The 22,585-nt window shown below is 31.4% G+C and overlaps 3 protein-coding genes across 3 annotated transcripts in view; 2 read left to right on the top strand and 1 right to left on the bottom strand.

Annotated features, from left to right (window-relative positions):
• Positions 1-350: 350 nt before the first annotated feature.
• On the top strand, positions 351-1,162 carry LOC125069300 (40S ribosomal protein S28). Its single transcript, XM_047678742.1, has 2 exons — positions 351-614; positions 1,045-1,162. The coding sequence occupies exon 1, from the start codon at positions 414-416 to the stop codon at positions 609-611; it is 198 nt and encodes a 65-aa protein (XP_047534698.1). The 5' UTR covers positions 351-413; the 3' UTR covers positions 612-614; positions 1,045-1,162.
• A 1,197-nt stretch (positions 1,163-2,359) lies between these two features.
• LOC125069320 (bladder cancer-associated protein) lies at positions 2,360-3,135 on the bottom strand. Its single transcript, XM_047678771.1, has one exon. It carries the CDS (start codon positions 2,933-2,935, stop codon positions 2,696-2,698), a length of 240 nt encoding a protein of 79 aa, XP_047534727.1. The 5' UTR covers positions 2,936-3,135; the 3' UTR covers positions 2,360-2,695.
• A 2,758-nt stretch (positions 3,136-5,893) lies between these two features.
• LOC125069171 (sodium-dependent neutral amino acid transporter B(0)AT3) overlaps positions 5,894-22,585 on the top strand; it is a 36,533-nt gene continuing 19,841 nt past the window's right edge. The window contains exon 1 of the mRNA XM_047678569.1: positions 5,894-6,599. Coding sequence (XP_047534525.1) covers positions 5,910-6,599 — 690 coding nt within the window. The 5' untranslated portion in view covers positions 5,894-5,909. The remainder of the gene's footprint in view (positions 6,600-22,585) is intronic.

The following is a 22,585-nucleotide window of genomic DNA, read 5'->3' as shown; positions in this document are numbered from 1 at the left end:
GTGATTTTGAAGATAGATGTAATTTATTTTTAGACATAATTAATATTTAATACCTGTGTAATAAATAATAAAAACACTATGTATTTATCGATTGGTATTCAGTAAATCGGTGAAACTTAGATCATTATGCTAATTGGTGTAGGTGCAATTAGCTAATAAATATTTTTGATCATTAAGATCATATTTTAGATCAAATCAAAAACAGCTGGAGATAAAAAATTGAAATAAATTTATCGTATCCAATATTGCACATTTAGTTGACATTTTTTATTAAGCTCGAGTAAGGCACTACACTAAACCGATAAATTTATTGTCGAAATTTTTAATCTGTATTTTAAGTCCTTTTTCGTATACGCTCGTTGCGTTGCACGTGTATTTTCCTTTATTCGCTCGATATCTAGATTCTAGAAAAAATGGACAAACCCAACGTACTCGCCCGCGTTGTTAAAGTTCTGGGTCGTACTGGATCCCAAGGACAATGTACTCAAGTAAAAGTAGAGTTCATCGGAGAAACCAGTCGTCAAATCATCAGAAACGTGAAGGGACCGGTCCGTGATGGAGACATCCTGACACTCCTCGAGTCTGAGCGTGAAGCTAGAAGACTAAGATAAACGGTAATTGAGTGTTACTTAATTCGTATGCCTTAGAATAGCCAAACTGTATGTAAAGATAACCTCTCACCAGTTTTGATTTTTTTTCCTTCCATTAAAATTTGGTTAGATTAATGTAAGCCTTTTTTTTAAAGGCTAACTTGAATGTTGTCATAACAATAACAAAACATCTAAAAGATTTCTAACTAAATTTTGAAAACGTTTTTTTTAACCAACTTCATTAATTGAAATGATTACTCAGAGTAGAGCCAGTAAGTACTTAAAGATCATTTTAAATTCTTATATAAACACTAAACATTATAACTTGAACCAGTTAGCATAGTATTGATTTTGTCATGTTTAAATAATGTCTTCGACAAGCAGTGTTTGCAACCGAATCTTTCAATATATGTTTTTAATATAACTAGTAATCTATGTATCTTTCTTGTTTCAGGGTCAGGAGAATCTTCATTAGGTTAAGTGCTATATGTATCAATCCAATTTATAATGTAAACATCAAAACCGTCAAAGATACCATCTTGTAACCAGCTAATATATAATTACTTAACAAATTTACGTTGTCTCATTTATAAAAACTATCCCAAAGTTTATAAATTAATTATATATTTAGTTTTCAGAAGTAATATAACAAAACAAATTACTTTAAAATTAATCTTTAATTAAAATAGATTTTAATTTAATTGTATTTAGCATTAAATTTTACCGATAATGCCATATTGTCTGGTGAAATAAATAGTATTGTTGCAATATCTATTTTAATATTGGAATGTGTTGTACATACGCAACGGCACGCTCAGTATATCTTAAAATTATAAGGTGGTTGAATGTCACAACGGAAGCTACAATAAAAACTTCACTTGAACATATTACGAGTCATGTATTAAAATACATTGGTGGTATAAATAATAGCACGTTCATCTGTGCTATACCTCATGTTATAATAATGATTGTTTATGTTTGCAGTACAAAACTTGATTATATCATTTACATAATGTGAGGATGTACCTACCAATATATAGTCTACTGTTATTTTGTTTGTTTAGAACTATTGATAAATTATACAATCTTGCTTGCTATACACAACTATTTAGCATTGCATAAGTACCATCGATTGAAACATCGATATTATGTTATTATATTTGTTCTACAAAAAGAATATTATACCTTTTTACATTCTTTCACAAGAACTCAATCAAAGCATAAATCAATTATATTTTATTGTGTGTTCATTAAAAAACAAGTACTAAGTGTATTTTAGTGTTCCATTGACTAAAGTTTAATTATTATGTATTTAAATTCAAATTTATAGTTCTAATACGTCATGATGTTTACAAGAGATTAGTGCCAAATGTCAATATTTATAGATCATGATAAGCTAGTGCAAATTGTCATAGTTCTATGTAATTAGTATTATCTGTATATATGATAATATGGTATACAATATATTCTTGGGCCTTTCAACATATATATGTGTATTTAAGTGATAGCATACACAAATTTTATATATACTTCAGTGATATTCCTTTTATCTTATCTTGATAAAATATAATTATATGGACATTTATAATTGTATCGACAAGTTAGATAGTAAATTATTTCATAATTTACTGGTTTTAAATTCATCTTGGAAATATTCTTTATCAACTATCTTTGAGTTAATATATTAAGACCTACAATGCATTTGTAATATATATTTTTACAATCTGTAAAGGTTTATGAATGGGCTTGGGTAAATGAACAAATAATAGTTAATAAACATTAAATTTCGACATTTTTATTCACAATATGATAACAGATATCTCTAACAATAACCATATAATCATTGCGATCACATAATTAATAAAAATAACAAATGAAATACATAAGTACATGTCAGTATCAGACTCCCTTATTCATACACCACAAATTGTAAATAAAATTCATTTTATTTACAAAAATATCTTATTTCGTATCGTTTTTTTATGGATTTTAAGAAGTGGCAAAGATTAAAATCCAGTGGATTTTTTCATTGACACTCATTTTTCGGTTTCAGGAACACTTGTTTGCACTTTGAGCACGTTGGAGCTTACTCTTTACGGGAAGCGCTAAGTGTCATACTTCTCACCTTCACATTGGCTCGCCCAAAACAGGCAATTGCCGATACCACTATAACAGAACAGAATGATGGCCGCTAGGAAGACAACACTGCAAACTGTACACGGCTTTCTCTCTAAGAAAAATCCGATTAGATATAACACCATAAACATGACGTGTGTATTCACTAACGCCGGGTTTATTGGTTTCGGAATCAGAAGCACAGGAATCAACCATTGTAAACAATACATTTTGAAGGTATCGGCGCAAAATTTAATAGATTAACTTTTCTGCGTCTTAATAACACAAACTTTGACTTTCAGTGTAGAAATCGACATGTTTTGAGTGATATCATAGTCGATCAGCTAAATAATGTCAAGGTATTAATTTAATATTCCGAATGTCGACATTTATTTTGACAGTGACAACATATCTAGCCATATTCCAAGCTACTAGCCTACGATTACCTACGACTTACGAGTCAAATAGTTAAGTAATGTTACCATAATAATAAATAATATGTCTCGAGCACAAAGAAGAGCTGTACTTGTTATTTCTAAAATCTCACACTATAATTTTACTCATATTTAAGTCCAACTACTACCCCCTTTGAAACGTTAATATAGATAAGATAAAATAAAAAACGAAAAGTATTAAAAAATAGTAATCCTACATTATATAGCTTCTATATATTTTTTGCTCATATTATTTTCAATTATATTACAGTACTTATCTAATAAACGTACTCAAAATTATTAAAATGAAATGAAAACAGAATATAGTATGTAAATGTAAAATGTGTACTGAAATAAAACTTTTAATTTTATTAAACGTTATCTATTATACATATTATAGATAGTATTTGTAATTTATAGTAAGGTTACATCACTTAAAAATGTATTTCTCAAGTCTGGCAGCGCATTAATCTTTTATAAACTGTTACAATTTCATCATATAAAACTAAAGATCATAAGTCTAGCAGAACATTAATCTTTTATTATAAAAATTACTCTTTATTATTAGTTTCTACTAATAGAAAACATTTATATACTTCAATTTTTTTGTAATTGAAATACTTGGTATTCATGAAAAAGGTGAGTTCGGCTTATATTTAATGTTTTAATAAAATACGTCTTATTGAATTTACGGTACCTTTATATATGAAAAATGGTAATATCTAACATATTCTAGAAGGTAATTTAACATAACCAACGTAATTTACTGGTACTGTAAACGTGTATCTACATCCATAAATATATTAACTTAGGTATCTATTTATTGTTATTTATGTAGCTATATGATTTCTTTAATAAAGTTCTTTGTTCTACTCTATGAGTTAATACAACGACAAATGTTTGAATCATATGTTGTATACATAATATTTTAAAATAAATGTAGGCACTGATATTCATTTAAAAGTGTTTGATCTTTAACAAAAATAAATGATAAATCATCTTGATTTAGTTAAAACAATCGAAAGTAAAACTATATTATAATCTATGGATATCTATGGATAGGTATTATAATCCCAATTCCCCATCTTCATTTCATCCCTATTTCAGATTTTCAATACAAGCTCTTTGGACGAGCGCCAGATTACGAGAGGTAAAATGAATATGGGTAAATTTACATCTAAAAACTGCCGCCGTCGAACTTTTTATTACATAAAGGTGCATCTACATAGTACGTTTCAAGTGTATGTAATTAGTTAAAGCCTCTTTATAATTAGAGTCGTTATGATAACGCTTGATGCCTAAGAACAATAACATATTAAAAACATTACACAATAGAAAAATGATATTAAACAGCCATTGATTCAGTATGTACTGTCTTAAGCTTTCAAAAATAATAAAATTGTTGCTTCCATTTTTTTCCTGCCGATCCTGCCAGCTACCACAGCCACGGGGCCTCGGGGCCACGGGGGTCTAGTGTCGGTCATATTTATTTTAAAATTATGGTAGAATAAAGACACTGACACATTACCTCTGAAAACATCACACTCATTTTTTGGACATCCGTTTAAAAATCACCGAATCCCATAGTTTTCTATCTATTTCCTTACGGTAGGGGCGGAATTTATTCATGAAAATTTTATGGAATTACATGCCAAATAAAAAAAAAATGACCTGTTGTTAATTTTTAAAGCGGACATGACTGTGGATCCGTCTAGCTTTAATAACTGTTATGATTAAAGTTTTCTAAATATCCTAATGATTCTCCTATTATCTCGTGTTAGTGAACTTAATATTGGATCATAAATACACAACGAGAGTCTACTGGGTAACTTATAAGGTTACAGATCAGGTTAAAAAGCTCGGGTCGAGCCACCCGTAATTGGATTTTTCTGTCCAAAAATGTTCAGTAACAGCCAAATGTGGGAGTGAGCGAAAATCGAATCAGTGATCGGTCAGAAGGTCATCGTCGTAACGTTACTGTAGTATAATGAAACTAAAAATGCTTTTTAATCAATTTAGAAGCATTACACTTATCAGTAGTCAAAGCCACCTTAATTCGAATTAGTTGAACGTTTAAATTTTATTTTCATAGAATATAAAACACGCAATATATATTAGGTTTTTAAGCCATAAGATTTTTCTTATATTATATGTTTATGGTGTGCAATAATAATAGTAATAATTAATAATTAGAAAACTCTTAGATGATATCCTTCTTGACCATCTTTATAATATTGAAAGGGAGCTAACGAACGTACGCGGCTGAAGATTAATGGTCAAAGGGATACAAAAAGCATTCATATATAGCCAGGCTACTTTTTTTATAAAGCTCGTTTATATCACGCATGCGCTGGGAGGAGTGAGGAGTCCCTCACCCTTTATCCCACAGTTTCCCGCCAGTGACGTTCGACACCCACATCGGCCGGCATTCGTATATATTTTGTGAAATTATAAAAATCTTTAATATTCCTCTAATCGTGATTCGATTTAATTGTCCATAAGCGTGTACAAAAATATCTAAGCCGGAACTTTTCAAATATGGCCAAAATTCAATTTGAATCAATATGTGAACAATTACGGCATGTAATAAAGGGGTCCGTATTAATCATATGCTATTTATTGGTCCCTATTATGTGCCATGACAACGAGCACGAAGCTTATTAAAGTTTAGATATGGTATGACATTATTACGACAATAAATAATTATAATATAAAAATAAAACGTATTGTACAAAATAAATATTGGAATCGGAATTGAAAGCAATCGAAAATGGCGAACACGGCTCATTTGATGAGACGGCAGAGTTCCCGGGATTTGTATGCTCAGCGTTCATTGGACCGAATGGAAATGAAGGAGTTGAGGGGTCGTCTGGTGACAATGGAGAATGGTCACCCGATACATCGAACTCATGTTATGTACGGTGCAACGAATCAGGCCTTTGAAGATACAAGTCCTAACAGACGCTCCTCTGAAACTCCCACAAGTAAGGCCAGTTCCGGAGACGATAGAGGTGGATTTAAGCCAGAGGGTGTTGAAATAGAACGTGAATCTTGGGACAGCAAGTTGACATTCCTCCTCGCAACTGTTGGATACGCAGTCGGGTTAGGTAACGTGTGGAGATTCCCATATTTGGCACAAAAAAATGGAGGTGGAGCATTTTTGATCCCTTACTTTGTGATGTTAGCTATTGAGGGAATACCGATTTTTTATCTGGAACTGGCCATTGGTCAACGTTTGAGAAAGGGTGCAATTGGTGTCTGGCACCAAGTATCTCCATATTTGGGCGGAATCGGCATCAGTTCAGCGGTGGTGTCATTCAACGTGGCGTTGTATTACAATTCGATAATCGCATGGTGTTTGTTCTACTTCGCGCAGAGCTTCCAGGCCGAGTTGCCGTGGTCTGAATGCCCTAAAAAGTATTTTAGCAACGGATCCTACACCACTGAACCGGAATGCGCTGTAAGTTTATTTTCATCATTATTTAATTAACTGATCAATAGATTAAGTAAAAGTACAAACTGGTAAATTAAATGGCTGCACATTGACTCGTGCTAATTACGATATTATTATCTATAATTAAGCAAATTCACTTAAACATGCTTGCTTAAGTTTAAAAAAATAATGAATGAGTAGTGAATAAAAGGCGTTGGACTTATGAAATATTTTTTCGTAGGTGAAGATGACAATATCGATATATATATATATTAGTGTTGTATCATTTAATTTTAATAATTATATTTATTTATTATTATGTTAGGTCAAATTCATTCTTAAAATGGCTGTTTTTTCTTACTTGGATGTTATTTTACTGTATGTTATTATATGTACATACATACTCAATACTGATACGTCGTTAAAATTAACACTTACGGTCACATGCATTCTTTGGTAAATCTTTTGTTGGAGGGTTGGACAGGACAGGGTTGATAAACTAAATGTTGATTAAACAACCAAATACAATTAATGAAGCATACTAAACCAAAAAAACCCAATGGAAAATGACCATAATTGTATGAGCTCTGAGATATTAAACATTAAAATATGATTTACTATTTCAAGTAAAACTTTTAAATAAAAGAACAAATTGCATAAAACGTTCACAAATAGCCTGACTTTGTAACAATCTTAATTAGAAGTCATAGCTTACTTAGATAAGGTACTGAGCTTAATGTCGGAAGATTTTATTAGGATTCTTAAATAAAAGTATTTTAACTTTCCACATTAAGTAAAACTGCTAGTCTTAAAGTTTTTGTTTAAATAATTGTATCTTGGATTTATACGAGGTATATAACTTTAATAAAGTAATAAAAATCTGTGTAGTAGACTAATTACTGACTATTTATGCTAAGTACCACTAAAGTGTTTACTTTAAAGTGGTGGTCTAGTTCTAATAAAGTGGTAGAGACAGCCTCGTACATATTATCTTGTTAGATTCCGTGGTTCGCGGCGCACTGATGGTGTATCAACTGGTTTATACTTCATACAGTGACAATCTTTGTGAAACTTAGCTTGTTGTAAAAGAACTAGATGTCACCTAAGTTTTACGTATCCGATTTTATAAATAATTAAAATTAAAATCAATTGAAGTAAATTTCAAGGGCATCTGTCCTCGCGAGACAAGGGTGACTACACAAAAATAATTATCGAGAGGCAATCTGCATGTGGCAATGAGAATCTGCCACGTGTACCAACCCGTATTGGAGCAGCGATTACGGATTTACCCTGGGGTTAAATGCGTAATCTATAGTTAAGATTCAGGTATTCTAAACATTGGGTCATTTTTGTTAAATAAAAACATTACTGTAGCAATTATTAAAATGGTTTACGAACAAAATATTATTAATTAAAGTATTAAATACTAGGATTTTAAAATTAGATTTTTCGATAGGAAAAATGAGGCTTAACTGGATACCTTGTTATTATGTACAATAAAAGTAACCAGTGTTAAAAGAAGCGTTATTGATTGTTAAAGTTGAGATGGCGTGTGTTCATTGGTGGAATTAACGTAAAATTTCATAATAAATAAAAATACACACTCGTGTGTGTATTTTTATTAGTAAAGGTATGATAGTGTGTGTAATGATTTGATATTTCTAATGTGTATTATATAAAAATATTAGCTTCCATCGCTAAATCTGTATATAATCTTTAACCGTGTAAATTTTCTTACCTTCCTCCATTCCCAATTGTCATAAAAAGGCACAAAGTTTTTCCTTCACTATATTACTATATCAATATATATTTTTGTACCAATATTTAGTAGGCAAATATAGATTTAGACCGCACTTTGATGTTATTAAATGTTGTTAAGAAGAGAATGGACTTCGAAACTACCTAATGAAAAAAGTTCCAATTCAAGTATATTGTGCTGGAGTAGGTATTTAAAACGCCGTCTTGCTTGACTCTGAAGAACTTTTTACATAACATGCTACAGGGATATACAAGGAACATTGCTGGTATTGATAGTTTTATATGATTAAAAATTGACCGGTATTCCACATGTATACACTATATTTTGAACTTCGCAGTTTTGGTGAGTTATTGTAAGAGATTTTTAGAAATAATGGATAAATGGCATATGTAGACTTTGAATTGGCTTCGTGCCACGTCAGAATAGTATGGGCAAGCGAATCCTTAGCGTCTTCAATGGGACGGAGTTGGTACCAATGGTTTTTTTTTGTGGATATTCTGTGCAATCAGTGCCTTTGACTCCCACATACTACCCGCGAAAGTACAATTTTTCTAGCGTCATAAAAAAAAATTGGCAGATCGATAATATTCTAGCGCTATATACTTATATACGGTTGGCTCACTTCAACTGGAATATATTACAAAGTTCTGATATATTCCAGTTGAAGTGAGCCATTGTTTATAAAGCGAAGTATTGACGATACAAGGAATGGTTTAACAGCTTAAATAACTTATTTTCTTGACTGCTAAGCCGTTTCTTCTTTGCTCAATATTCTATCATATAAATCTTTTTAAATTATTTTCTTATTAATATTATTTTAAATTTCTAAATAGAATGTTACCCTCTAATATCAAACCACCCACCAAAGTAAGCATCTCTTTCATCGAACGGAATTGATCTCTATAAATCCGATTTTAGTAATTACTTGACATAAGCAACTCACCAGACAAACTCAAATCGCTTGCGACCGAATGAATAATCAATATAATCTGATATCTCGAGTTCCTTGTCGCAAATTCAATTCAGGTATGTATAAGGTGAGCCAATAATCAATTGAAGGGTTGAATAGACATCTTTTGATATCGTATAGTACTCTATAGATCGGTTTATGTATGAAGACTTCATTATATGTCCCAAACATTTCGGTATATTTGTGGTATTTTCCCATCGTAATTTAAATTTTAGTTCTGATGATTTGATAATATCATAATACATCATATAGAAAAATTGTTGATCACTCGTGATAGTGTAAAAGTCGAAATTTAAATATAGAAGTATATTCGTTGCTTATTGGTTCTAAAAATATAAGGACATTTAGATAGAGTCGATTCAAATAACCGTTTAATAAGATCGAGTATTTGTAGTATATAGTCAGTTAATTCGCTTGCAGGCTTATCTTGAGCAATCCCTTGTCTGTATTATCTTACTAAAGCAATTTCGATTGTTGATTGATGATTTGACATAACTCTTCATAGTGGCGCATGGCGGATGTGAGGAATGGTTAATACTTCTTACAGCGATATCTAGCGATATATAATTGTGATAGCAAGTGATCACCACCGCCCATAAACAATAGGTATATACCCGCTTATCTATGTTATTAAAAAAATGGATAATTATGAAAGGAAACTGATGCTGGCACTTTTTAAAGATATTTTTTATTGTAGTAAATTATTTTATGTCTATATTTTGAGAAAATGCTGTAACCTTAACCAATTTGGTAAACGTATTACGTATTCGAGATTGTTCGGACACGTATTTAAAAGTGCTTGTGTGTGCGTTCAATAATAAAGCATATTTTCAAGCCTCACTTCATTTGTTACTACGTGTTTAAATTTGCAACAGAGTTTTAATTCAATTTAACCGAATTGATTAAACTGATATACTTCATATTGGCAGAGCCGGATTATCCATTAGGCAATGTAGGTAACTGCCCAAGGCCCCACATTAGCTAGGGGGGCCCCTAGCTAATGTGGGCAGACTGAACATTAGGTAATAAGGTTAAATATAATTAATCTGTTGAAGCTAAATATTGTTCTTATTTGAATGGGGATATTTTTGTAAAAACACATAATAAATTGTGATGGTATTAAAATATATTATAGGGAACTAGAAACGGATAAAGGGGCCCCGATATATTTAATCCGGCCCTGGGAGTCGGAGACATAATTTAATATATTAAAAAGTGTAATTAAATATGGCAAAGTAAAATCTCATTTTAATATATAATGAAAACTTATATAGAAATAGACAAAGAAAAAAATATATAGTATCATTTTTTTCTATTTGACAACAGATCCTTTTTTCCATTCGGTTAATTGACGAAGAAAAGAAAGTTCCGAATCTGGTAATGTAATTATACTTTTCACAAATTTATAATTACGATTATTGTCGAACAAACATCAACACTGACATCTGACAACACTGATACTAGATATTTTCTAAAATTAACTTTATTCATTAGAATTGTTGTAGTTGACATATCGGAATACGTAAAAGTCCCACTGGCCTCTTTTCCTTTTGAAGCGGAGATTTGGAGCTCATTGGATCACGTTGCTCCAATGCGAGAAATACATTTGGCAGAAATTCACCTGACATATGGAGATTTCACGATGATTCGCTGTCAAGCATGAAAATAATTTTAAACAAAAAAAGTGCGTGAGGTGTTCTACTTGTTCGGCGTAAATAAATAAATAGTTGCTAATTGCATGGAAGTAAATATTTAAAATAAAATAACATAAATATTTAATAAGTATTTTGAAATTATTTTGATTATGATAAATGTAATTTATTCATTTTTTCGTAACGCACCAGATGAAGTATTATAACTTTACTACTTGTAAAGTTGACGTGTGGCTCAGAACGTTTATAACTTTACAAGTAACGTGTGGCTCTGAACATTTTCAAATGATTACACTCTGTAAACAATGAATTCGCTCCCAGTGAGTCTAGCGCGACGAATGGCCGACTAGTTACTCTTGTATTGTCATTCTCTATACATTGATTTGCTTTCATTTGAATTTATATTCAAACGTAGAATATTCAGTGAAACGGTGTCAGTAAAAAAAAATCATTTGCAGTATTTTTAAATTCAGCTCATATTTTATATATGTATTATGTATTATATAATACATATATAAAATATGATATGGTAGTGTTTAATTTGACCATAATAAGAAAATGTAATACTTCTATATTGAATAAAGGAATTTGAGTTTGAGTATATATATAGTTGGTATGTAATGAGTCCTATTGCGAATTTCTAGTTTTGAGTGAGTACATGAGAACTAATATCTAGTTTCCACCATTGGTGGATATTGGTAGGGTATGGTGCATACACTATCTGTGGACATGGGCTTTGGCTACGTTAGGTCGCTCTACTTTGTTTTAAATTGAATAAAAATGATTTTGATCAACTTTTATAGGTTATATTAAATTTCAAGGCTGTGTATATTTCTGGGTTTGCTACCAAAGCTAAACAAGCCTACGTAGCGATAAACAATGTTATTTAAGTTATAAAAAATATAATTTGTCTCTTTGGTTACTATACGGGAAATGCTACGCCGTAGCACTTAAAGATACGAAGATTAATGTCGTAACCGTGTAGTTATTTTCTAATATAAAATTAATATAATTTTCACTATTTAAATTATCTATCATTGCTCGGATTATTTTACTTATTTCATTGAATAAATTATTCTTATTATTACCTTTGATTAGTGTAGTTGAAAGCAAAGTGGATTTCATATTTTATATATTTAATAATATAGGTAGATGTATGGGCAAAATGGATCACTTGATGGTAAGTGGTCACCACTGCTCATAGATATTAGCGCTGTAAGAAATATACCTTGGCAAATAAAATATTACGTCCCTCATGACTTTAGTTACACTTGCCACTCATCCTTCAAACCAGAACACACCAATACCAAGTATTGCTGTTTGGCGGTAGAATATGTTATCAATGGGTGGTACTTACCCAGATGGACTTGCACAAACCCTTACCACCAAGTAAGATATTTGATATTGGCAGAGTATTGACGTATTGTCTACGGGTGAGGGGGATCACTGGTGACGTAATTTGTTCACGGACATTAGGATTCGAGAAGAGCATGACTCGTCTTCATACAAAAAAAACACACATACAAACCCATCAAAACACAATCGACTGTATAATACTTGAAATATAACTTTATACTCAAATAAAATTTTATTAATGGAATATTTTGTTAAATTTATTTGAAAACCCTGTTAACAAATATAGAGTAAACGCATAACGGCTCAAATAACTGATCAATAATGTATTGAGTAACGATTTACAAACGAATAAATTGTAATAAAACAGAACGAAGCGACGGACAAATCTACATTAAAACGTAAAGTGAAATAAAATTTCATTAAGTATTGCTTCTCGCTATTTCAACAGACAAACATTCAATTAATAGTTGTAAAGGTACCTTGTCTGAAAAAATAATTAGACCTATTGACTTATTAAGTTGACGTTACCGTTCTTGCGTCAAAAATGACGTGAAGCTATCCTGATACCTGAAGCTCTGAAATTCAATTTCCTTTAGTCAATATAGAAACATTTAACTTATTTACTCTTAGTCAAATTACCAGTCTATCCAAATGTGTCAGCATGCAGTTTCATTGGATGTTTATTTGTTTTGCACTTTTGCTTAGATTTCCTCTAGCTTAGGTCTCCTTTGAGAACGCTACCATGACTGAAATACCACTACTGCAAGATAATATACACAAATTATCATATCGATGGTGTCGAAATTAAAACTTTATATAATTTATTTATTAGTTCTTATGTAAGAGAATTATGTCATCATACAATGAAAAAGTATAAAAATAACAATAAATGTAACAAAATTAATCGGAAAATGAAAATTGTTGATAATGCTTGCTTTACAACAACCCCATTACCTCTCCAACTCAGTCTTTAAGATAAGGAAGTTGCAGTTCTCGAGTCACTAAAAGTGTGAGCAATTTGTTAGAAAAAATATGTTAACCTCAATTTTGTTAACCTTTACTCAGCGGCTTCAACTTTCCATCAACGAAAAGGCTATCGATTATTGTCATTGTATCTGATTCTTTCTAATTATTTTAATAGCTAAATAGAATGCCCTCATTTATATTAGACAAATATATTATGCTTAGAGTATTTTTAAATTCCCATGACCTCGGATTTTAAATAACGAATAGTATATCCGCTGGCAACATTCTTTATTTACGGCCTCTGTGAAGTTTTATTTTATTTGCAATTTATGTACCCGAAACGGAATTAGCTGGAATTTAACTATCAAAAGAATAAACTTTATATGTGTATATTATTAGTATGTTTTAAATAAGTTCTTTACAAATAGCATAAATTAGTGATATAAGAACCCGACAAAGTGAGATAGTAATAAGCTGCAAAATCAAAATGTCAAGTAGGATCTTAGTAGCGTTTTAAATTGTCATATGAAATTAAAGCTATGACTCGTTAAGAATGTCGATTCTATTGAGAAAAACCGACTCGGCAGACTTGGTAGTTACTTTCTTTTTGAATTGGAATAAGTAACAAATAACGTATAGTTCAATTTACATAATACTTTATGAAAATCAATTAAGTCCATACTATCATCTATGTGTTTTTAAAAGCTATGACTATTTATATTTTTAGTATGAGATTAAAATTAATAATAAGCAAAGTTAAAAGAATTTGCGGAGTTTTAGTATAGAATATCTCCGCTTAAACCGTTTTGTTTTTGTAGAGCCGCGAACTTGAAGATTCACTTTACTTAATCATGTTTACATAATAATCGAGTTAATTTTAGCGAGATTATCTACATTATTGTGAATGACCATACGGCAAACGTGAAATTTAGGATTCGATCGTATCGAAAGCGGATAGTTACGGAAAAAAATATGTAAAAATATCAACATCGATTGGCTAACTTGACTTTAATCTGGATGGTCATTTGACGGTAGCCGCCGATGACGCAATAGGCGACCGGTGAACTGTTTATATATAATTAAAGGCACATTCGTTCATTTGGGGTTATAATAACTACTAATTAAAAAGCAATAAAAATGTATAAAAGGCAAATTGTATAATTTCAAATAATCTAGAGACTTACATTTTATGATAATGTTGGACCAAAAGCCTTATCCGAAACACGCTACATGTAATGGTACAAATATAATATATTCAGCGATTTTTGCAAGATGTAATCATCAAATCTATTTATATCCATGAAAAAGCGATCTTTTTATGGATATAAATAGATTATTATATTATTATTATTATTATTTATTTTTTTAGCTTTGGGTTTTGATCCCAAAAATGATCTCCAATCAGCAAAAGCCGAATCTAAAGCCAATATAAAAATAGTTTGGACGGGGCCTAATATAAAAATAAGATATGAAAAATATTTTGATGTACCAAAAATACCACTACGATGCTATTATATAAAAAAAAATACAGTATATAGTCTTTTGTTATATACAATATATGTATATAACAAAATTAACATACTTTGATCAACTTTAGATACACGGGACGATAGTCAAACAAGTACCGATATTCAAATGGATGTGGTCAGCCATACATACAAAATTTACCTCCTAATCTAAGGTCTTGCACCATTTAAAGTTTCAATAAGTTTCGTGCTTGGTGTTAGGGCTTTGTACAAGCCCGCCTGGGTAGGTCCCACCCATTCATCGTCTAACAACAGTTAAAAGTATTGTGTAGCGATTTGAAGAGTGAGTGAGCCAGTGTAACTACATACACAAGGCACTTAATATCTTAGTTCTCCAGGTCAATGGCGCAAGGCGATGTAATGAATGGTTAATTTTTTTATGATGCCAATTTGTATACATTATATTATATAAATAAATTATAAATTTTTTTTTCTTTATAGTTGCAATAAAAAACTATAACTAGAAAACAAACTATGCTTAATGGTCATCGATAAATTTTAAGATAAATATTTGATTTGACATTGGAACATGCCGTTGTTCAATTCATAACCCAAACAACATTTGTAGTAAGTAATATTAAACTTATTAGTTAGATTTAATGAGTTGATATTACAGCTGAGTGATGGACCACGTTTACTACTCGAATGTATCGAACAAACACACTTTATTGTAGTATTTTATTATATTGTAGTAAAAAACATAAATACAACGCCCGCTCATGCGGGTCGAAGTGTTGTACAATCTGTATCCGTTCACAATGAAGGGACTATCTAATATAAACATTTTCATTTACAAAACCAAGTTAAGCTCAAAATATACTAATATTCTGAGCTTAACTTGGTTTTGTAAAGAAGAATCGAAGTATTGAAGCGCCCTAACGAAAGCATTTTTTACTGATAAACATTTTTATTTTGGAGCTCGTCTCAGCACTAAATTTAAATTCAATGCCATTGTTATGTTAAAAAATGTTTGTTTTTTTTTTTTTTTTTTTAAATAACGATAGCTTGCCAATTAACGCCGTAAAATAGATATCCATATGAAACGTATTTTTTTTATCTCTCCTCGGTTGTTTATTTACTTTTAAATAGCTTTTTGTTGGGCATGAATAAAAAGTTACACGTATGTGTTAGTTATTATATATTTCCTGATTAAATAATTATATTCCAGAGCCAAGTATTAAAATACAGTTGCACTTAAAGTTTGTTGAGGAAAGGTGCGATGGACGCAAGGTCTTCACAATCGGGTATCAGCTTCCCTTTGAACTGGATACAGGATTTGGCGCAGAGAGGTCCTTCGAACCACGATCCGAACATCTTCTTGCATTGGGCGCAATTTTCCAAACAAATTTCCAAAGGATCCCATCCAGTAGCAATGGCTGGGGTGGCATTTATGTGATCCATGCAGAAGAAGAAGATAGCTACACAGAAGAGAGCGTAGAAAATAAGTTTTCCTGCCATTTTGATGTGTTCGTGAGTTACTTGAATTCGATGAAGATAAGCTGATGACTGTGATATCCGAATGGATCGCGGGCATTTTATACAAGAATCTGCCAGTTTTCTTAAACGAACCGTGTGTACACGACGGGTGGTTGCGTATTGTCCATTATCTAAATTGATTTCGTTCTAATTAGATTGTGGAAATTATAGATACACTAGCCGTGTATACACGATGGTATACCCAATCGGGAAACACTGAAATATTTGTCTTCGTTGTTATTCATAAACAGAAGACTTAATGTCGATTTCTATGCTTTTAATTAAAAAAAAACTAAACGTCTATACAAACTTTCATGTTCAATTTCACCCTCTTTGGTAATTAATTTTCAGAAACGCTTCGAAAGACGACCTTACAGACCCACTTTAAAAAAAAATCGAAAATCTTCGCTTACCTATGACCCGTAAATCTTACCCTGGTATAGGCTATGTGTCTTATGTCAGACAGTAATATTAAAATTTTAATTGCATCAAAGTTTCTTCCGACATACGTTAATTCCCTAACGAAATTTGTTTAAGCTTGATACTCTTTGTCGAAGAGTCTTTCGAAAGTTATAAATATAAAAATTGGTATTAAAACCTCTGCTTATAATAAAAATACAACTGTGAAACAAAGTTTTTTTCGAAAATTTATATCCCAAGGCGGTGAAATTGGGAATGACAGTTTGTATAGACGTTCCTTTTTTATTAAAATCGTGGAAATCGACGATAAGTCTTCTGTTTATGAATAACAACGAAGATAAACATTTCTGATGAAGTGTACCATCGTGTACACGGCTAGTGTATCTATAATTTCCACAATCTATTTAGAACAAAATCAATTTGGATAATGGACGATACGCAACCCCACCCGTGGTTTACAGATACGGTTCGTTTAAGAAAACTGGCAGGTTCTTGTATAAAATGCCTCCGATCCATTCGGATATCACACTCATCAGCTCATCTTCATCTAATACAAGTAACTTACAACCACAACAAAATGGCAGGAAAATTCACCTTCTACGCTCTCTTCTGTGTGGTTATCTTCTTCTGCATTAATCACATAAACGCCACCCCAGCCATTGCTACTGGATGGGATCCTTTGGAAATTTGTTTGGAAAATTGCGCCCAATGCAAGAAGATGTTCGGATCGTGGTTCGAAGGGCCTCTATGCGCCAAATCCTGTATCCAGTTCCAAGGGAGGCTGATCCCCGACTGTGAAGATATTGCGTCCATCGCACCTTTCCTTAACAAACTTTAAGTACAACTGTATTTTAATACTTGGCTTTGGATAATAATGATTTAATTATGAAATATATAATAACTAACACATACATGTAACTTTTATTTATGCCCAAAAAAACTATTAAAAAGAAGTCAATAAACAAGAGAGAAGGGATAAAAGAAAATACGTTTCATATGGATATCTTATCATGGCGTTAATTTTCAAACATTAATAATTAAAAAAAAAACATTTTACATAGCTATTGAACATAAATTTAGTGGTGAGATAAGCCTAAAAATAATATTCTTTATCAGGAAAATTGGCTTTCAGTAGTGGAATATAAATAATTGTACAAAATGCATATTTGCTTTTATATATATACTAATACTTCGATATTTTTCAACAAAACCAAGTTAATCTAAAAATATATTAGCCAGAATTGTAAATAAAAATGTTTACTTTCTATTTCCATCTTTTCCATCAATCAGCTGTCACATCAACTCATTAAATGTAACTAATTAGCCAAATATTACTTACGGCATGTTGTTTAGGTGGGTATGAGTTGAACAATACCTTCTTCTTGCATTGTATTATTCTTTCAAATGTCAAATCAATGACATCTAAAGAACGTTTATAAGTAAGGCCGTTATTGGTAAGTTTAATTGGTGGTAGGGATCTGTGCAAGCCTGTCTGGGCAGGAACTCATTGTATTCTACATAATATTCTACCGTCAAATAGCAGTATTTTGGTATGGCTGTGTTCTGGTTTGGAGGTTGAGGGAGCCTGTATTTCGGCAGGCACAAGGGATATAACATTTTAGCTCCTAAGTTTGGTGTCGAATTGGTTTGTTGTAAGGAATGAATAATATTTCTTACAGCGCCAATGTCTATGGCCAGTGATAACTGCTTATCATCAGGTAGCCCATTGACCCGTCCGCCTACATAAAATATAAATAAATACTATCTTTGATTGTCTATTGTATTAAAAGATTCAGTCCAGAAACGAAACATATACTTTCTCTGCTTTTTATATTTTCCTTACTACATTTACGTTATTTTCTACAAATCTTGACAAAGTTTACATGGCATACATAAAGTATCAACGTTTGGTTTCGGTATGGCCTCTGTATTTCAGTATAATCTTCAAACTTCGTGACTGGTTTGGCTTCGTGATTACTATCAAAATTTATTTAAACGAAACAAAAAAAACCTTAACCCCGTAAAATTTCAGGCATCCGCAAGACTGGTGACGGAAATGACGTTGAAAAGTAAACTTAAAGATTTTTTCACGATGATACAATAACGTTAATTTTAATTTAAATGTAGTGCATTACAAATTATATAATAGGCTTGTTTCCAGTAATAATAAATCGGATGGCTTTGAGTTTCTAATGATAAATCATGATAATTAGTAAATAAAAAAACAACTTTTCTACAAAAATAATAAAAGATTAATTATATTTTTGGAAAATAAAATCGACAAAATGAGGCATTTAATCACGTGACATTAAACACCAATCAGAGTCGCGTGACGTCACACCTCGCGAAACAAGCGCGGAACGCTACGTTGTTGCTATCAATTATCATTATGGCAGATAAACTGGGGGTACTACTTGGTTCTGGATCTTTCAAACACTCTGCGATTATTGACAAACTTTGTTTTTTCAACATATATCTTCTTGGCATTCGAACTTCGTTGGTATACAACCTGGTTTCATGCGCACTTGTGTCTTTACCCATAATATGATACTCTGTATAATTAGTCATATCATTTGGCAACTAAAAAAATAAAAAGAGATTGAATTATTACATTTTATAAAACGAAAATAATATTTTAACTCAAACAAATCATAAAATCCTATTCTAGTCCTAACATTTTATAGGTTATGTGTGATATATTATATTTGCTAAATTCATTTCTTTTACTATACATTTATAAATAGATATATCAAGTTGTATTTAATACTTACATCGAAATGATCTTCACAGAAATAAATTGTGGAATTAGTTGACAAAATAAGAGAATCTTGCTTCCATGCCATTTAACCACTTTATTCGTATTTATTTATTGTTTGGTACGTATATGAATAATTTGTCTGGCGTTTTTATCGTTGTACTTTCACATTGGGACACCATACAGTATTTATAATACGAGGAATTCATTATTTATTAAAAAACACAATTGACTGTCATACACAAACACGGCTGTTTCGCGAGGTGTGACGTCATTCAAGACGCCATGACAGTCTTGGCCTTTTTCGCGGTCAATTTCAAGTTCATTTCTAAAAACTCAAAATACTAACATAAAAAACCTATTTTTCTTAAAATAGTATATTTTTGGGGTGAAATAGATGCTAAGCTATAGTTTTAAACTAATTTTCAAATTTTGTCAACTAGCCTATTGTCAGTGTCATTTTGAAACGTAAGTGTGAATACAAGAAGTAGTTCTCGACTCGTGTTCATTCGACCCCGTAATCTGCCTAAGGGCCCTGCACTGAAGAAGATGCTGTCTTTGTTTTCCTTTTATATCTTATCTTCTATGTTCGAGTAAGATCTGAGAGGCATTAACGTAGCTTTGAAATTGTGCTATCTCTAAGCTCCGAGATAATTAATTATTATTTGTCTTTTACTTTACTGAGTCGAGATGGCCCAGTGGTTAGAACGCGTGCATCTTAACCGATGATTTCGGGTTCAAACCCAGGCAGGCACCACTGAAATTTCATGTGCTTAATTTGTGTTTATAATTCATCTCGTGCTCGGCGGTGAAGGAATACATCGTGAGGAAACCTGCATGTGTCTAATTTCAACGAAATTCTGCCACATGTGTATTCCGCCAACCCGCATTGGAGCAGCGTGGTGGAATATGCTCCAAACCTTCTCCTCAAAGGAGAGGAGGCCTTTATCCCAGCAGTGGGACATTTACAGGCTGCTAATGCTAATGTCTTTTACTATCGGATAGTTTTATATTTACGTGTTTATAATTGAAAGGAGATTCTTTTTTTAATAATTCAAAGAGTGACGTAATAAGTATTTTCAAGTCACAATGCGAAAAATGGAATTGTTTGTAAAACATTGGCTCCATCACATTTTTGTTGTCCTCATTAAAAATAAAATGGTTTGAATGCGGTAGAACATGAACTTGAACAACTACAATACTTTATAGAAATACTACTAAAAATGCTATGAAATAAAAATAATCGTTCATGGCTTGACTATACTAATCTACCTCGATCAAGGTCAGGGACCTTAGTAGTACCAGGTAGATGAGTATAGCGACGCCATTGTTTTTAAAGGAGAAAGTATCCAACCTGTTACTAAAAAAAACTAAATGATTTTTCTTCATTCGTAAAAGACAAAGTAAATTTTAAGATGTTGATTGCAATCTATAGAACTAACTTCAGAGTATATTTAGTTCAACAATAATTTGAAACTTATACAAACTTTACAAAGGAACTGGTAGCTATTCTTGGAATGAACTTGCGTTATCCCAAGTGCGGAAAAACTTTGGAAGTGTACATTGAATCAAAAACTGGAAATGAAAACATTTCTACAGTTTATTCCACGATTCGATGTTACGTGATGCGACAATTCCTTGATTTTAAATATTTAATACAAGAATATAAATCACGCTCGCCACGTTACGTCAATAAATTGAAAGTGGGTGGAGCTACAACAAACAAACATGTCTTCCTATATAATAATATTATACGCTAAAGCCTTCTCCGGAACCCACTGTATCTAATATAACTTGTATAATTTTACGAATGTTTAGTACGAGTAGTATTTTCGGTTCAAATTTCGAAAAACTTCTACACGTTTATTTATAATAGTATGTACAAATTTAATATTTATAAATTCTTATATATATATATGTACATAATAAATAGGACATAATGTGTTACACTTTGAGATTTTAGACACATATACTATACAACTATTTGCATCTTTGATGTATAAATTCTTAAGAATTGTTGTAATTGGAACTCAATGAAACGAAATAGAGTCAGACAAAATCATATTAATTCAATTTAAGAGGACTACAAGAGCTAAGTGCCCTTGAGAATCGCACGCACACACTTACAAAATCGACAATTATTTGTTTTGCACTTTTGCTTAGATTTCCTCTAGCTTAGGTCTCCTTTGAGAACGCTACCATGACTGAAATACCACTACTGCAAGATAATATACACAAATTATCATATCGATGGTGTCGAAATTAAAACTTTATATAATTTATTTATTAGTTCTTATGTAAGAGAATTATGTCATCATACAATGAAAAAGTATAAAAATAACAATAAATGTAACAAAATGAATCGGAAAATGAAAATTGTTGATAATGCTTGCTTTACAACAACCCCATTACCTCTCCAACTCAGTCTTTAAGATAAGAAAGTTGCAGTTCTTGAGTCACTAAAAGTGTGAGCAATTTGTTAGAAAAAATATGTTAACCTCAATTTTGTTAACCTTTACTCAGCGGCTTCAACTTTCCATCAACGAAAAGGCTATCGATTATTGTCATTGTATCTGATTCTTTCTAATTATTTTAATAGCTAAATAGAATGCCCTCATTTATACTAGACAAATATATTATGCTTAGAGTATTTTTAAATTCCCATGACCTCGGATTTTAAATAACGAATAGTATATCCGCTGGCAACATTCTTTATTTACGGCCTCTGTGAAGTTTTATTTTATTTGCAATTTATGTACCCGAAACGGAATTAGCTGGAATTTAACTATCAAAAGAATAAACTTTATATGTGTATATTATTAGTATGTTTTAAATAAGTTCTTTACAAATAGCATAAATTAGTGATATAAGAACCCGACAAAGTGAGATAGTAATAAGCTGCAAAATCAAAATGTCAAGTAGGATCTTAGTAGCGTTTTAAATTGTCATATGAAATTAAAGCTATGACTCGTTAAGAATGTCGATTCTATTGAGAAAAACCGACTCGGCAGACTTGGTAGTTACTTTCTTTTTGAATTGGAATAAGTAACAAATAACGTATAGTTCAATTTACATAATACTTTATGAAAATCAATTAAGTCCATAGTATCATCTATGTGTTTTTTAAAAGCTA

The sequence above is a fragment of the Vanessa atalanta genome, chromosome 15 (genome assembly GCF_905147765.1).
Source record: "Vanessa atalanta chromosome 15, ilVanAtal1.2, whole genome shotgun sequence".
NCBI classification, from domain to species: Eukaryota; Metazoa; Arthropoda; class Insecta; order Lepidoptera; family Nymphalidae; genus Vanessa; species Vanessa atalanta.
The sequence above is the reverse complement of the archived record's forward strand: the minus strand, read 5'-3'. Positions and strand labels throughout refer to the sequence as shown.

Coding starts and splice junctions, on each gene's coding strand:
- LOC125069300 (XM_047678742.1), top strand. CDS start 414: ATGGACAAACCCAACGTACTCGCCCGCGTTGTTAAAGTTCTGGGTCGT.
- LOC125069320 (XM_047678771.1), bottom strand. CDS start 2,935: ATGTATTGTTTACAATGGTTGATTCCTGTGCTTCTGATTCCGAAACCA.